We start from the raw sequence: 16,794 nt of genomic DNA, 5'->3' as shown, positions 1-16,794 counted from the left end.
GCCAGCTGTGTGTACTATTATCTAATTTCAGCCTGTCCTCAGCACTGTAATAGTATCAAGACCTATTAGAGAAGACTCACAGATACATAAAAATAACAATGAACGATTATTTGCTTGCTTTACACTAGCACTTAAGGATTCCTGCCAAGATCATAGCTCTGCTGTGACAGGTTTTTTGCAGACTATGGCACAAGAGGTGGCCTTGCTTGACATAGCTGACATCTGAAATGGGAAGCGCAGGGAAGTGCTGCAGCAAGGATGTAGCAGTGCAGCATGTGGTCATCTGAGTGTCTTTTAGTTCCTTGGAGGGTTCTTCCTGACCTTGTTGCCTTTGATAGCATGTCAGCACTGTATGGAATAGATGGGTATGTGTTACAGATACCTGCTTTGTGATTGTATGGTCTCAGCAGCACAGGCTGCTTAAACCCAGGGAAGGCCTCCTGTTGCAGCTCTCATCATACAACCCCTCCAAGTGCAAATCCACATAGGGTTAACCTGTGTGCTTTCACTAGGCCCACCAGTATCTTATGCTTTCTTATCTACATTCATTCCTTTATAGGCTACAGATGGAGAAGAAGGCTACCCACTGTTCAGAAAATATCAGGCTGTGCTATAATTTCAGTGTGTGTGATTGAATCTCATGCTTCTTAGCTTCTTCTGGCTTCCTGCAAGGGCTGGGGTGAGATTCCTCCCATGAAAAGTTGTCCTGGCACTAATGCTAGCTGGGCTCCTTTCTCAAAATGTATGAGTCTGTACATGAAGTTAGATGAAAAACTGGGAGTCTCCTGTGCTCCAGACTAACTGGTGTGAGAAAGCATCTCATTTTCCCATGCCAGCACTGAAAGTGTTTGCCTGCTGAAAGACAGACACCTCTGGGTGCAATTTCCCTAGCTGGTTCTCTCCTATCCCAAGAGATCTAGGCAGCAGCATTTCCCTATTCATGTCTATAACACTGATCTAGAAGGGATAAGATCAAGCTTTCGGGTTAGCATAAAAAACCTGGGGAGAAATCCTGGGGGGGAAAGTTTTCACTCTGAGCACATACATGAAAGTCCTGGGCATCAGTCCAGAAGAGGGAGGCCAGGAGTTTATAGGTCTGGGAGAGGGATCAAAGAAACCTGCAGCAGCCACTTCAGAACAGAAGGAAGACTTAGCTCTAATAAGGACTCTTGGGAATACATGTCATCACTGGTGCCCTTGCCTTTGAGGGCAGCAGGTACCTTGACTCCTGCCAGCTGAGCTTCTGGCTGTCTCCAGACAGTTCCTGTCCAGCTGCAAGTGTGCACATCTGGGGCAGGGTGAAAGCCAGAGGAGCTGCTGGAGGGCTGGCACTTACCTGCAGAGTGCAGGGGCAGGAGCCATCCTGAGCAGCCTGACTTTGCATTTCCATGTCAACTGAGAAACCTTCTTGCATCCAGCCTCCAGACACTGGCCTGTGTGTGGCCATGCCTGGGTGGCACCCAGGAAAAAAACACCCCACCAGCCACTTCCAGATTTCTCTTTCTATTGCACAAGAGCCAGGAAAAGAAAAATAATAAAGTCAGATGCAGGTATGATACCTTCCTACAAGCAAGTGAACTAGTTGCTCTGTTTTTTTGCCTTACTGGACAGGAACCCTAGCCAAGGGCTTGGTGCAATAATGATTGCCCTAGAAGTAAAATAATATGTTTCTCTTCCCCAGCAGGAAGAAAAACTGTCCTTTTCTGTGGTGTCCAAGACAGCTGCAGCTCCCAGGTGTTTTTACAGCCCATGGCAGGCACACTGTGTCTCCCTAGGCATTTCTGGTCTGAGGTTTCTCAACAGGGTTTAGCAAAGTTTCTGCCAGCAGCCACTGGCATATAGGGCACTAGGAAGCAGCTTTCCTGAACCTGCTCTGTTTTTTGTTAATTGTTTTTTGGTTTTGTTGGTTCATATCCTATCTAGAGGCGCAGGATGAAACCATGAGAACACTGCAGGGCATTTGTGTGGCCCCACAGGCCATCACCTCCTCCTGTGGTATGAGGGCAGCCTGACTTCAGAAGGGAGTGAGAAGGCTGAGGAGTCCTGCTGCTGTTGGGTGCATTGGCAATGAGTGCTTGCCATCTGCTGGGAGGCAATCAGCCTGACAGCAGACACTTGGATACAGGAAAAAGAGAAAGGCCTGGGCCAGTATTCCCTGAAGAGCTGGAGGGCATTTGGGCTTGCAGAGAGAGAAGGAAGAGTATCCTCTGAGGAGGATAAGCACAAAGCAGGCAGGAAGCTCTGATCTTGGGCACATGAGGGCTGACAAAACTCACTGCAGGATTTTAACATGCTAGCACCCCTCTTGAGCCCTCCTTGGAGGTGCCTGACCTCACTGCAGAGGTGGCAGAAGGCAGTTAGGTGTTTGTGTGATTAATGAATTTCATCTCCTTCACTGGTAGCACTGAGCAGAGCCCTGGTGTGGTGGCATCTCACATTTAAGCAGCACTATTTGCCAGTGTCTGTCAAACTGTGTATGTGCTGTTCACAGCATATGCCACTCCTGTCACAGCTTCCCCCACTCCTCACAGCATGGAGATACTGCCCTGCCTTTGACATATTCTCAGGATTTGTTACACCACCAGCACATCCAGCCTCTCTGGAACATCCCACTTCCTAGTGCAGCAGCTCCTGGGAACACATGTCCAGCTGAAGAGTCCTCAGTCTTTCCAATGAGATTTTATTTATGTCTAGGAGGATATAATCAGATTTCCAGCACAAGGTCTTGAAAAGCTGATCTACTGATCTATCTAATCTACTGATAGATTGACTAAACCTCCCCTTGCAATACAGGTACTGGTACCCCAGGTGCAAGTAATTTTGGTACACTGTGAGGTGTTGATTGCATTTTTAAAAGCAGCATCAACTTTCTGGGCCTGCTATCCCACTGCTGCACTGAATGAGATGGTGCACAACAGCAGCAAAGTCAGGGGAAGCTCTGGGAGGTTACTCTCCTGCTATGGAAACCACCACAGGAACCTGACAGTGTACAGACTGTGTTCTTGCCCTTTTAATTCAGAAAGGCAAGAAACAACAGTGAAAGCATCAAATGCCTTTAATTCTCTGTATTTCATTATAGAGGAGGCCCAAACTCCCATTAGGTATTCACATATTTCTGGAAGGCAGCATTTTCAAATGACAGTTTTTCTCTCTAGCAGAGCCTTGCTGCAAGCCTGTACACAGTGAGCTATTCAGGCACATCTGCAGAAGACAGGGGTGCAGGACCTTCCTTCTCCTGCCTCTGGCTCAAATTGCAGACACATTTCTTCAGTGACAATACCATTTTAAGCAACATTTAGTTTAGGCACTTATTTCCAGCCCTCCTGTACCTACTAGAGCATCTGGTCTAAGTGTTACTGTAGCTTTGTGGCAAACAAGACAGGGAAGATGATCCAGGTCTAAATAAATGCAGCAACACTTACCCCACAAAGAAGAATGTCTCAGAAGAATGAGCACAGGCTGTGAGGAAGGGTAGGAGGAAGCAGGAGAGTCCCTTTCTACAGTGTGGACTGGGAATCTGTGCTTTGCATAATGTCAAAAGAAAAGTAGAAGAGACAGTAAAAATCAGGAGAAAGTAGGGGCCTCGGACTCTGATTTTTTGCGGGTTTTTTTCAGATTGTCCCCATCAATTGCTATTCATATTTGGAGCAGGGATAGTCTCTTGATCAAAGCAATTTTTCTATCTCCAAACATCTCTTCCTAAATTCAGCCCAAATCTGTGCTCTACTCTTTTCTGATTTCATTGTGTAAGTAAGAAACTCCCCAAACAAGGGCTTACTTAGACCATGTTGTATTGTATATAAGCTTAGTGGAAACCATGGGCTGGGATTGGAGCTTAGGTTTGTGTGGCACTCCAGGGATATTCCAGTAAAAGGATGTTTTTTTCCAAGTCTGGTCAGAACCAAATCCTTTCCCCAAGAAAACAACAAACTTGGCAATTCCAGGTACACTTCCAGATTGAAGGTGCTCAGTAGAGTGACTCTTGTAAGGTTTTCTTCAATAAATTATGAGAAAGGTTAGAAATTACTTCAGTCTAGTAATCCTCTAAAGGGATCCACAAAATCTAAACTTTGATTAGTGTCAAGATCTTCAAAATCAGAAGAAACACTACGAGTAGCATGCTATGCTCCCCTCCCTGAGCAGTCATGCCTGGCAGCCTCTTGCAGAGCTCCTTGGCTTTAATCTACATATTACTCCATCTAGTGGCTTCATGGTTCCAGCCTCCAAGAGTTTAAAACTCTGTCCTGGCACCAGCTGGAATTCAAACCTCTGCAGCAGCTTTGCCATCACCACTTTTACCTCCATCTGTTAAGAAGAAAAACAAACTGTCAGTGACAGCAAATACAGCTTGGACTGCAGCTGCTTAAAGTCAGTCTGCTGTCTTATACTGCTTTGTCACTACAGAGATTTAGAAGTTACATATTACTCTGCTAATGCAGCTGGTTGTGTTTGGGCAGAAAACTTGGGGCTTCCTGGATTTGAAGACAACTGACAGGCACTAAAATCAGTCTTTCTGTTTATGTGTTAAACCCATTTTGGAAGTCAGACTGTAACACTAAAGCACTCTGAGCACTGGTGCTTAGATGAGCTCACAGCACAGACCCAAAGTGCTGGCCTCTGGCTGCCATGCTCACACACATAAAATTGTTCCTTCTCTCCATGTAGCCACCTCTTCACCTTCTCTGTGCCAGTTCTGGCTTGTGTCCTCCTCCAGCTGATGCTTTTCCTGCCTTGATTGTGTCAGTGGCAGTCATGGGATGGTCCCCAAGACCCCCTGCACATCCCTGTGTGCTTGACTTTGGCTGACAAAGGGATGTTGACTGTGATTCATTCCCATTAATGGGTTTGGATTCAAGCAGGCTGACCCAGGACAGTTTGGAGGGAGTGCAGCCTGCTGCCCCTCCCTGCAGACGCCTTGGCTGCATGGATGTCTGCTCCTGTGATAGCACTGAGAGACATGTCATGGGCATGGGGGAGATCTTCCCTCTGAGCAGAGGAGGGTCAGTGCACAGGGCATCAGTGTGGCCCCTGGTGCCCACCACCACCTGTGCTCAGCACACCCTGAGCTGGCCCAGTGTTGTTCCAGACCTCTACTCACCTGTGCAAACACCTGCCCAATGCAGGATCGGGGTCCCAGAGAGAATGGAAAGTAGCAGTAATAAGGCCTGCAAAGAAAAACGTTCAAATTTGTCACTCTGGCAACTTGGTTGTAAAGAAACAAACAAATATTTCATCATGGCAGCAAGGAAATGCTCTAAATATCCCCTTGCCCATTGGACTTGTTAAAGCATTCTCCAAATTAACTCTTTTTTTTGCTCCAGAGCAGCAATACAGCTCAGCAGCATGTTTCCTTGCCATCATTCTTTACTGTATGGCTCAGCTGCTGGAGCTGTTTTGTTGCCTGCCAGCCTTATTTCAAAGCTGAATGTCAAGCACACTCTAAATGCTCTTCAGCCTGTCATGAGGATGTCACAACCTGCCCAATTACTGCTCCTTTGGGCAGCTCTGAACCATGTGAGTGAGGGGGTGATTGGTTTAGGAGACCAGACTAACTCTAGGCTGAAGGAACACTCCTACTCATGAAGTAGCTGGTGCTGATCTCCATCTGTTTGGTCACTCACTGGTCCCTTCTACTGCACTCCTGACCACTGACTAGACTTGGGCTGCCTGCCCACATGGCTGAGCAGCATCTTCTCTCCCTCAGCCCCTTCTCCCCTCTCCAATATGGAGACATTTCAATCACCCTGGCACCAGGGCTGTCACACATTAAATGCTGGCATTGTACTAAGGCAAATATTCAATCTTGTTTGGGCCCAAAGCTTTGACCTCAATATAAACATTTAATAACAATAATATTGGTGGTTTTTTTGGTAGGGTAATGTAGTCTACAGAATTATTGAACAAATGCTGTGCATTATTGCTCTCTATTTACATTTGGATGATTTTGTATTACTCATACTGGAAAAATAGGTTTATTCTACTTTTCTTTCCCTTGAAATCTCTTCCTGTAATGGTGCCTCCATACATATTTAATAACATGGGAGTAAAAAGCAGCTCACTTAGGTGCATCTTTGCTGAATCGATCTGGATCAAAAGTAAGTGGATCCTTGAAAAACTTTTCCATCCTTCCCATTATGTAAGTGTTGAGCTGGCAAGAAAGAGTTTATTTTTGTTAGTCAGGAGCAACACACTAAAAATGCCTTCCACTCCCCAGTCCCAACTGAGAGTCTTAATTCATGCCCCAGTTTTGGTCAAAATTTTTAGAGATATGTACAGATATGCCCAGGGAAGATTTATGCCCTCTCATCCACAGGTCAGTTATATTTGGATTAACTGGGGCAGCTTAGGGCTGCTGCTGGTGGGTGGGACTCACAAAGACCGTGGTGTTCCCAGGAATTCTGATGCCATTGATGACATTGTCCTTCTCCAGCCTGCGGAGCGTGCCTGAGACGGGCGGGTACAGCCGCAGCGACTCCTTCAAAATCTGTGTCAGCACAGAGCACCACAGGACAGTCAGCTCATGCATGGTAGGAAGCAGAAATAAAATTAATTACCTCCCTATGGCCTTGCACTTCTGCTAAATGGGAGATTTTGATTTTTGGAACACATGGTGGTCTATCTGCCCTGGACTCCTGAGGGCAAATACGTGGCTAAGTCAGCTCCTTCAGGCCTGGTTCTTCCCTACAGCTGGTAAAATACAGAGAAAAAGACACAAAACCCAGAAGAGACACTGGAACAGATCACCTCAAGCCAGATGAACAACTAAGTGAAAAAGTCTTAGGAAGCAAAGGGAATATCTAAGAGTGAAGTCTCCTGCCCTTGATGAGCTGTTCTGGGCACTGCTGCTGTAGGGTGGGTGATTGCTCCCACCTCCTTCCCACTCCCAGCTCTGCCTTTGTCCTGCTTCTGCTGCTTGAGGAGCTGAGCCAGGTCAGAGCCTCAAAAAGACAAAGAACAACCTGGCAAAGGAAAATGAATAGGGAATGTTGAGAAAAAAAAAGGAACAAGACCGTTTCTTTTGGTGCCAGTGAGCTGTAAGAACGGCTTATTTCATCAAAGTGAAACCTAATTAACAGTGCACATGAGCATCGCACTGAAAATGCAATTAACAGTGTGCATGCACGAGTGGACTAATGGAAAAGAAACCTGGACTAAAGGATTCAGAATTGCCTGAACAACAGGAGAGGAGTCCCATAGTCCCTGATACTCCAGTGATGGACTGGCTCTGACCAAGGGTGACTGATTTTGGTTGTACAGATCCAAGCTTATGCTGTTAAATAAATGGTCTGCTTTGAGAAGCTCTCATGTGATCTGTCTTAAAACTGAAAGGCTTAGATACCTCATCCTAATTGGAATGGTATAATTGTGATGGTGTTTGGAGAAGCCTAAGGAAGCCTGCTGATTTCTGTAATCACACAGAGTTGCCTTTTCCTTATGAGAAATATGCCTATGAAATCTATCTGCTATCAAAGCACAGTAATTTGTGGCATGGGATATGCCAAATGGTAAAACACTGTTGCTCACCTCAGCAGGAAAGTTTAAAACAAAAAGGATCATGGCAGACTACTAAAATCACAGGGCAATTTATGCAGAACAGCTGCCAGGACTGTGATTCAGCCTCTCCTGAGGGCTACTGGTATCCCCCATCTCAAAAAAAAAAAAAAAAAGGAAATGCAGCACAAACACTGGCTAATAGCCAACCCTGGATTTGCAGTTCATTACCAACTAGCATTTCTATACACAAGACCTCCTTTAGGACCAAACTCTTTTCCCCACTACCCCCAAGTGACTGAAGAGGGTTTCAAGACTGAATAATGAAAAATTGACATTAGACAACTCAGCCATTACTTTTGGCTATCCTCAAATCCCACTTTATTGCATATGGTGAGATCATAGCTGGAAATGCTTTAACAATAATCAAACAAAAATAGAGCAGTGAATTAGGAAAGTGTGTGGGATTCACACAGAGGTTGGGCTCAAAGTTTCACACCTTCCTTAAAATTACAGCTATTGTTTCACCTTAAACAGATAGGGATCATGCAACTCTACTCTAGCTCCCAGACTGGGAATAATTAAGGAAAGCAGTGAAGGAGCCTGTAAATTTGAGGAGCATCTTTCCCAATAAGGCTGGGCTGCTGCAAATGTGTTGGGCTACCTGCTTGTTGACTTTCTGGGGACAAACACTATCAGGATAAAATATTAGCACAGTTTTTAAAATTTTAAAAGTGTGTCATGTCTCCATGACATGTCAGAGGTGCTACCAAACAGTTCTGCCTGGTATCTTACCTCACTCCTACAGTACCTGTGATAAGTAGGTGAGCTTGCCAAGATCCTCATAGTCAACATCTCTCTTGGCACCAAGAACCTCATCCACTTCAGCCTGAGCCCTGCAGTTCAATTAAAACTTGTTAGCTGCAGATGCCTGCTTCTTGCTGGGCAAGTCGACAAATTACATTCTTTTACTTTCCAGACACTGAGTTGGACTTAAACACCCATCCTCAGGCAAAATGCCAACCAAAGCCCATCCAGGCTTCCTGAGCTCATATCAGGATTAGGCAATGTGCACATAGGGCAGCTGAATCAGGTGGGATTTGGGCCCCACGTGTATAAAGACTTTGGAAAAAATTGCCTAGCTGAAACTGAAATAATCCATCTTAAGGTGTTTCTTTTTATACATTTTGGATATATCAGTACTAGGAAAATGTTTATTTTGGAAGGGAGGCTAGAATTTATTTGGAACTGATCCTATCTTTTTAATAACCCTTACAATTAATTTCACCTTGAAATTAACATCAAGCTGGGTCTGCAAATTGGAGCACACATACCTTTCCAGTATTTCAGGATGCTGACCCAGTGCCATTACTGCAAATGTCATCTGATTAGCACTGGTTTCATGACCTAGTGATAACAAAAACCAGTTTGAAAGTTAGTATGAAATAATAACATGATATGAAGGTGGGCTACTAGGGTGATTGTGAATGGGAAGCTTTAAACATCAAACCCTGACTGTTTTATTTCAAATATGCTAGAAACTAAAGGAAATAATAAAAGGTATGTAAAGCCTATGTAAATACCTTCCAACAACGACAAGAAAAAGACATAGCTGGCAAAGATATGACCCAAAAAGGAAGGATTTACTGGTTTTGAGGGAAAACAGAGCACCTTACCATCTTTCTTTGAAAGGGTGACCCTGCTTGAGCAGGGAGGTTGGACCAGAAGACCCTTCCTACCTTACCCACTTTGTGACTCTCTGATGTTGACACTTTTCCCTTTTTTTCATTGATAGACATGTGCTATTTTAAAGCACTACAGAAAACAGACTCCTGCAAAGATGTCTGCTGCAATAACAACTTTCTTGTCAAAGAACAGTATTTTTGACCTCACCTTCTTATGAACCTAAATCCTCTTGATCTGCAAAATATTGTTTATCTCACATAAATACTCAGCCCATACATTTTCTGATTGGCTTGACAGTGCCTTCTCCCTGCTTAGGCAAGAATGGCATTTAAGCATGTGAGTGAGGTGATGCAACAAGACATTGAATATGTAAAATATGTTTTTGGTGAGGTTTCGTGGAATCTGTGTGGAAGGGCCAGAACCCCATAGGAATAGCCTTGCACCTGAGTGGGCAGTGGAAAGACGGAGGCTGGAAAACAGAGTGGGAAGCCAGTGGTTGGAAAACACCAGCCTGGCATTATTTGCTGCATTGATATAACTGAAATATATAATATAATATAATATAATATAATATAATATAATATAATATAATATAATATAATATAATATAATATAATATAATATAATATAATATAATATAATATAATATAATATAATATAATATAATATAATATAATATAATATAATATAATATAATATAATATAATATAATATAATATAATATAATATAATATAATATAATATAATATAATATAATATAATATAATATAATATAATATAATATAATATAATATAATATAATTAATATATATAATATATAGCATACATTTAATTTATAATATATATAATATATAATTTGCCTGTGAAAAAATTAAGAGTTTTCTTCAGACTTCACCCTCTGGTCCTATGCCAGTCTTCCAACCAAGAGACTCTTGGTTGCAGCAGCATCACATGGAGTGATGATGTTAATTATGATGTTAATTATGATTAACAAGGGTGTTAATTATGACCTTGTAGACAGTTCATGAGTACAGCTCATATCCAATATTAAAATAGCTACCAACCTGCAACAAAGAAAGTGACAAAGTTATCCAGAATGTTTTCATCATCTTTGGTCTCCTCCAGAGCTGTCAAGAAAAACCAAGCAGGATTAGAAAATGCCCCCATGCCCCAGCTGGACCAGCCAGAATGCTCTGCCCTGTTTAGCACATATTGGCTGAGGTGGCATTGGGAAAGGATGCTGAGTGAGCATTTCAGTGACCAATACTTGATCCAACACAAAGAAACAGGGAATTTTCAAAGTGACTCTCACTATCTTGGTGTGAAAACAACTTTAAAGGAAGATCCAAGTTTAGATCCCCGAAACAATCCTCCCTGAAATTCACAGCAAAACATACCCCAGAGAAATTCACTCCAACAGCAAAGTATCTCTTACCAGCTCCTTTCAGTATCTGTGTAAGGATATCCATTGTGGCTTCTTTCCCATTCTGGATGGCTTCTCTCCTCCGGTCAATGCACTCCTTTGCCACACGTCTCAACAGCCTCACACTCTCCCTGACCTCCTTTACAAACTTCTGCTTCCCTGGCATGAACTGAATACAGAATTTCTTTTGTCATTTTATTCCTTTGGCTGGTAAAAAATAATGTGTTATTTTACAAGTGAGCACTTCGTTTCCCACTAAATGACGCTTGTCACAAAAACATTTGCTCTCCATGCAACAAACTGAATGCCCACAGGGTGAAGGGTTGGGCTGGAATACGAAATATTTCAATCTGTGCATGCTGGTGTAGTGTCTTGTCAGAGCTGATGTTTTAGGCATTGTGAGCAAAATTCATCATCTCTCCATGGAAAAAAACAGCAGCATGCAATGCAGAATCTCACTCCTCATCTCAAAAATGAAAACAGGATCTCTAAAAGCCTGAACTGCAGCTTTCATGAGACTCTGGAATAATTCTTTACTTAAATATTTCATATTACATCCATCATTTCCTAGTAGATGAATTTGGTAGGTGAATTTGGGTTGAAAATGCAAGAATGCTCAAATTTCTTCCACCCTGAGTGAAGGCTGCCATCCTTCTTGGACAAATGGCAAAACTCTCAATTTTTAATGGGTATGAGAGCATAAAACCATATCAGAAGGAGACACATGCAGGGAGGAACAAAAGAAAAAAAAAGAAAAGAAGCATTAAATATTAATGTTAATTTCATTAGTTTTTTAAAGCACTAATTAATTTTATCTTGATGCACATTGGAGAGAAAGTTCTACAGATGACTGTTTGCCTGACATACATGGACCTTGCACAGCTCCATGAACTCAAGCAGGAGCAGCTGAATGTGAGGAGAGGACAGAAGTGAGGAGAGTACAGACCCTCATGAAGGGGACACGTGCTTTGTTCAGTCCTTCCATAACCTTAGTCACAGCATTGGGTAAAGGTGTCTGGTCATCACTCAGTGAATTTAATTCCAAGCCAAAGGCTACCTGAGAAGCAGGAGAGAAAAAGGCAACTTGTTAGGGTGGGGGTGAAAGAGCAGGATAGCCTCACAGCACCAGATTTTCCCCTAAAAATATCTCAAGCTAGATCCTACCTTGCTGTGAGGGGAGGGCAATATCAACATTATGTTTTCTCCTTATTTGGGTGGGTTAATAATTTACTACTACTCTCCATTCCTCCCAAACTAGTTTGCATAGAAAGGCAAAGTGTAAGGCAGACTTCATGGCAATAATACAACCTCCATCCATGAAGGAGCCCTGGTGTGTCCCTTTTGGCATGGAGGGCTGGGAGCTATGAGGCTGAAAGAACTTTTGCAAAGGCCACACCTAGACTATGCAGACCCTTCCCCAGCTGCCCTTCCCCACGGCTCAGCCTGAATGGAAGTGGCACAATTAGTCCTGCAGGTCGTCTGGCACTGCTAGGTAAAGGTCTTTCTCCCTGCCTCCAGCTCCTGATCCCACCCTGCTGCTGGTAGGCATTACTTCCATCCCTTCCTGCCAGTTGCAGTGGAAACAAGAGAGGGGCAGCTGGTACCTTTCCAATGATATCCATAGTGACCCGGCTCATCATCGACAGCATGCTAAACTCTGTTTTTCCATCTGCCTTTTCCTCTAGCTTCTCCATCAGCTCCTCTGCTTTTTCATTAAAAGTATCCATCAGACCAATCAGGTAGCTGAACAATCAATAAAGATGAGTAATGGGGACTCTGGAGAGGAGATTTTTGCTCAGACAAAATAACCTTATTTTCCATAGAAAATGGTAACTTTTTAAAATTTATAATTGTCTTAATACATTAAAAAGCAAACAGATAGAATGAGCTACATTCTTCATACAGCAGCCCTGTTCTGCCCTCCCAAGTAATTAACATCTGCCATGGCAAAGGGCAGTGGCCTGGGCCCACCAAGGCACATGGACTTTATCTTTGGACCCTACATACAATGCATCAAGGTGCACAAGAAAACTAGACCAACCCTCTGCCTTATCTTTTCCAACAGGATAAGGCAGCCATAACCATGCTCCAGGATACACAACCTTGACCTTTCTGCCATTGCTGAGTTCACAGGGGTGTCACTGCTCCATGGAAAGTCTGGTCAAATCATACTTAGCGTGGGAATGGAGTGCTGGATTCTACGTTAAATATGATTTTGGCACTGAATGTTGGGGTTTTTTTCATCCAAATACCAAATAATGGCAGGGAGAAGCATGACAATACAGTAAAAGTAGCAGCTAGGTCATCCCAGAAATACTTGTCCTACCTTCGGCTGAAAGCTGGATCCATTATCCTCCTCTGCTTGTGCCAGTGTTCGTGGTTGCAAACAGTTACCAAGCCATTCCCTAAGAACCTAGCACACAGGAAAACAAGGAAAGGAATAGTTTTATGCAAGGGAGCCTGCTGAGCCCCATGTAGTCACAAATTTAATCTTTCACATCTACTTTATTTTATTTTTCCCACATGTAGGGAGCACCTTTGAGTATGCAACCATTGCATCACTGTGTACAAAAACCAAACCAATTTTTCCTCCAGGTAGGTGTGGACTGTTGAGTCCACTGCTGGTTCATTACAGCAGTTATGCAAATAATTGATATAATAACTGGAGTATTCTATTTTTAAAAGCTTCAGAAAAACAAAGAAGAATTCCTTCTTTTTGGAATTGAATTTAGAAGCTGCAAACTGCCATGCCTTATGGAGTGCTCTAAAATCAGTGATCTAAAATCTGAGAAGTCTGATGATGATCTTGAGCAGACTGCTCTGACACTAACTGGACATCCCCAGCAGGAAAAAGGATTCATGATCAAGGTAAAACAAAATCCAGCATATCCTCCTCCCTGACTGGGAAGACATTTGATTTGACATATAACTTCATAGATACATGCTGCTGACATGTGTCTGGAATTAGAAATTAATCCCCACACTAAGGTAAATTGTCTGAGTCAAAATATCATGCCTGTGATATTACTAATCTTGCACTTATTTTCAGATCACAGTGGCTCCAGATGGGCTTTGCCTACCTCTCACCAAATAGGCTGAAGAGAGTACCATACACTATTGGATCCTTTGGGTGCTGTGGTGACATCAAGAACTCCTAAAACGAAACCTCAGGTCAGTGAATACTGCGTGCAATCCATTTCCCAGACAAAACACAAACTTTCACTCACAACACATTTACTTTCTTCTTCTGCAGCACTAGTCTGAAGAGTAGATGAATTATTTGGTGTGCCCTGATTCCCTAGTTCCTGTGCCTCTAGCACTTTTTTGCTCAATGACCTGAAATCTCACTCAGTTGTAATTGCAAAAAGAGAAAGAAATTTGGTATCTCATGTCCCATTTATTTGAGATATTAAGCTCTTGCAGAGAGCCTGCTTTTTACAAATGGAAGATGTTTGCTATATGTGCTCTTTAAATAAAAGTAACAAAATAAATTAAGTGATCAAGGAAAAAAAAATAAATCAGGACAGCCTGAAGAGCAAAGCACCTCATTCTCTTGGTCAGAGCCAAGCACAGATTGGCTGCTCTGATCATCAGGCACCAGCTCTCCCATTACAGAGGGATGGGCTGATCCCTACTATTGCTTTGGCTCTATTTTTCAGTACCTTCACTCCTTCAGGGCTCACAATCAATACTGAGACTCTGTGAAAGGCATTCATTCGTACAACAGGTCCATATTTCTCTGCCCTGTAAGAAGAGAAAATTTTAAAAAAAGAGAATGATGGTACAAACTAGCAACATGTAACAGCTCAGACCTAATACCTCGAAGGACCAGAGCACATTGCAGTGGGAACTGCCACAGTCCCCAGCCAATAAAGCCATTAAGAGAATCACAGGACAGAATAATCAAGGTTGGAAGACAACTTCATGATCATCTCATCCAACTGTCAACCCATCACCACCATAATCACCCCTAAACCTTATCCCCAGGTGCCACATTCAGACATCTCTTGAACATTTCCTCAAATTTACTCCACCAGCATCCTTATTCAAATGGCTAACCATTCTTTAGGTGAAAAGTTCTTTCTAATATTTAATCTGATCTGAAAGATCAATGCTCCCTCTAGCTCCTTTCCAACCTTCTCAGTGATGCTAATTATGTAATTCTGTAATGGTCTTTATGCCTTGATTTCTCCATATGTGCTACAGGACTACCCCATTCATGTTATCAGTGTGCCCCAACTTACCACTGCAGTAAGAGGTCTGGTGTAAACTCCTGTTTCCTCACCATTCTCCATATGACTGGCAGGTGTCCAAATAAAAAGCTGCAGAATATGAAGGTGAAGAGTGTCATGAGGATGCCAACATAGGGTTTTGTATGGACTGCAATCCTTGTTGTTCAGTGAGTGTTGCTCATGTTTTCCTTGTAAGGGAAGATGAAAATAACTCTGAGCTGTGCCAACACCCTGCCCTCACCAAGCTGGAAAATTGGGGACCAAAGACAGGCTGGTGCTCCCATACAGCCAGGAAGACCAGTAGAGATGAAGGATGAGATCTTTTTCTCATGCTGTATTATAGGAGATGTTTGGGTCTGGATGGGAGCCCCCATGAAATTGCTTTGCTCTTTGCCTGTCTGACTGAATCTTGACTGCAGCTATTACATTGCTGTACATGAAAGAGACATTTGCACTAAATACTCTTTAATACATGTTCATCCCTGGTAAGTATAACTTCATTTCTGTCAATAGACTTCTGTTAAGGGAAATTAGGAACCATCTCCTTCTGTCCAAAACTGTATTATTTCAAATACTGAGGAGGATAATTACTGGTTAATATGGAAATTGAAGAAATTAATAAAAAATGTTAACTCTTCAAATACAATAGCTGCACTAAAAACATAGAGATAATTCCTTCCTTCAGCTGTGAGTAGTGAATTCCCACTGGCTTTGCATAAAGCTGAGGGAAGATTTGGCCAAGCTCCTCTCTAAATGAACAAAGCTGCACTGAAAGTTTGTTTTCCATTTGAGAGACAGACAGCCATGCTATCATCCTTTTCAGTATAAATAAGTTACAGGGAAAAACAGGCACTTATTTTATTACTGTTTGAACTGGGAGGTGCTTAAAATAACAAGAACTCAAGAAAGTTACTCAACATCTACAGAAACTTTTAATCCTCCACTTGTTTGACTCCACCTTTGTAACTGTATTCCAAAAAGATGTGACAGCCTCAAATACAACACAACTGCTCTGTTAGCTCTGGAAACTGCTCTATCTGCAGCACAGGAAACAAGGTCCCACTCATGGCTCCTCTGGTGTGCCATCGCTCTACGGTGTTACTTCACACCTCAAAATGAACCTAAGGACGAGCAGGTTCAGGGATGACAAAGAGGATCCTCTCTCTAGTTTTGGTACCTGACCCTGATTACACGTGCAGGCTGAAGCCTGGAGGTGGGCAGGGGAGAGTGGTGCCCCTGTAAGTGCTGCTGTCTCTTCCCGTGGCATATTTTGGAGGGCATGTGCACCCACAGGTGAGGTTACGTGGGAAGCTCACACACACCTGCAGGAACGATGACTGCTTGTGACAGCGCTGCCACTGCCTGGCTGGCAGCTTTCTCATCGTCCCTTTTCACTTGTGACATTTTTATTTACTTTTGGCAGAAACTGAACACCCGGCTTGTGAAGGAGAGCGCGGAGTCAGTGTCAGCGTTCCTCCCGGAGCAGTGCGGGACGGCGGGCGGTGCTGCCGGTCCCTTCAGGGCCATGAGCAGGCACAGGGCGGGTGGGCAGCTCCGAAGAGCCCTTGGGGCGGCTGTGCCCCCCGGGAGATGCAGCTCAGGACACGCAGTCCGGGCAGGCAGCGCGATGCTCAGCGGGGCCAGCGCTCCCCGGGAGCGGGCACACACGGGAGCCGTGCCGGCCTGCGGCAGCCCCGGCCCCGGAGAGCGGCTGGAGCGTTCTCTGCCGCCCTGCCCTCGCCTCACGGCTCCGGCCTGCGCTTACCTCTCCCGCGGCGCGCCGGGGATGTGGTCGTACTTGGCGTGGATGTAGCGCACGTAGCAGCAGTACAGGAGGAAGGCCAGCAGGGCCAGGGCCAGCAGGGGCCCCCCCGCTGCCCACAGCGCCTCCATGCCCGCCGGGGCCAGCGCCTCCCCTCACGGAGCAAAGGGCGAGCGGGCGGGCCGGGGGAGGGACAGCCC

At 43.9% G+C, this 16,794-nt stretch overlaps 1 protein-coding gene across 1 annotated transcript; it reads right to left on the bottom strand.

The window, feature by feature from the left end:
* Positions 1 to 3,037: 3,037 nt before the first annotated feature.
* On the bottom strand, positions 3,038 to 16,794 carry LOC130253789 (cholesterol 24-hydroxylase). Its single transcript, XM_056492686.1, has 15 exons — positions 16,598 to 16,794; positions 14,845 to 14,922; positions 14,263 to 14,344; positions 13,681 to 13,754; positions 12,927 to 13,013; positions 12,205 to 12,343; positions 11,547 to 11,657; positions 10,613 to 10,769; positions 10,242 to 10,304; positions 8,826 to 8,898; positions 8,303 to 8,387; positions 6,374 to 6,484; positions 6,060 to 6,148; positions 5,099 to 5,165; positions 3,038 to 4,305 (listed from the first exon to the last, which is right to left on the bottom strand). Exons 1-15 carry the CDS (start codon positions 16,723 to 16,725, stop codon positions 4,144 to 4,146), a joined length of 1,506 nt encoding a protein of 501 aa, XP_056348661.1. The 5' UTR covers positions 16,726 to 16,794; the 3' UTR covers positions 3,038 to 4,143.

This window comes from Oenanthe melanoleuca, chromosome 5, assembly GCF_029582105.1.
Source record: "Oenanthe melanoleuca isolate GR-GAL-2019-014 chromosome 5, OMel1.0, whole genome shotgun sequence".
Taxonomy (NCBI): Eukaryota; Metazoa; Chordata; class Aves; order Passeriformes; family Muscicapidae; genus Oenanthe; species Oenanthe melanoleuca.
This window is presented reverse-complemented; position numbering and strand designations above follow the sequence as displayed.

Bases quoted from the DNA above. Each gene is read 5' to 3' on its own strand.
- LOC130253789 (XM_056492686.1), bottom strand. From the start codon at position 16,725: ATGGAGGCGCTGTGGGCAGCGGGGGGGCCCCTGCTGGCCCTGGCCCTG. The intron at 11,658-12,204 runs GTACCAGCTGCC...CCTGCTTCTCAG, and splicing joins CTATGGATATCATTGGAAAG to GTAGCCTTTGGCTTGGAATT. The intron at 8,899-10,241 runs GTTGGTAGCTAT...TGTTATCACTAG, and splicing joins TGTCACTTTCTTTGTTGCAG to GTCATGAAACCAGTGCTAAT.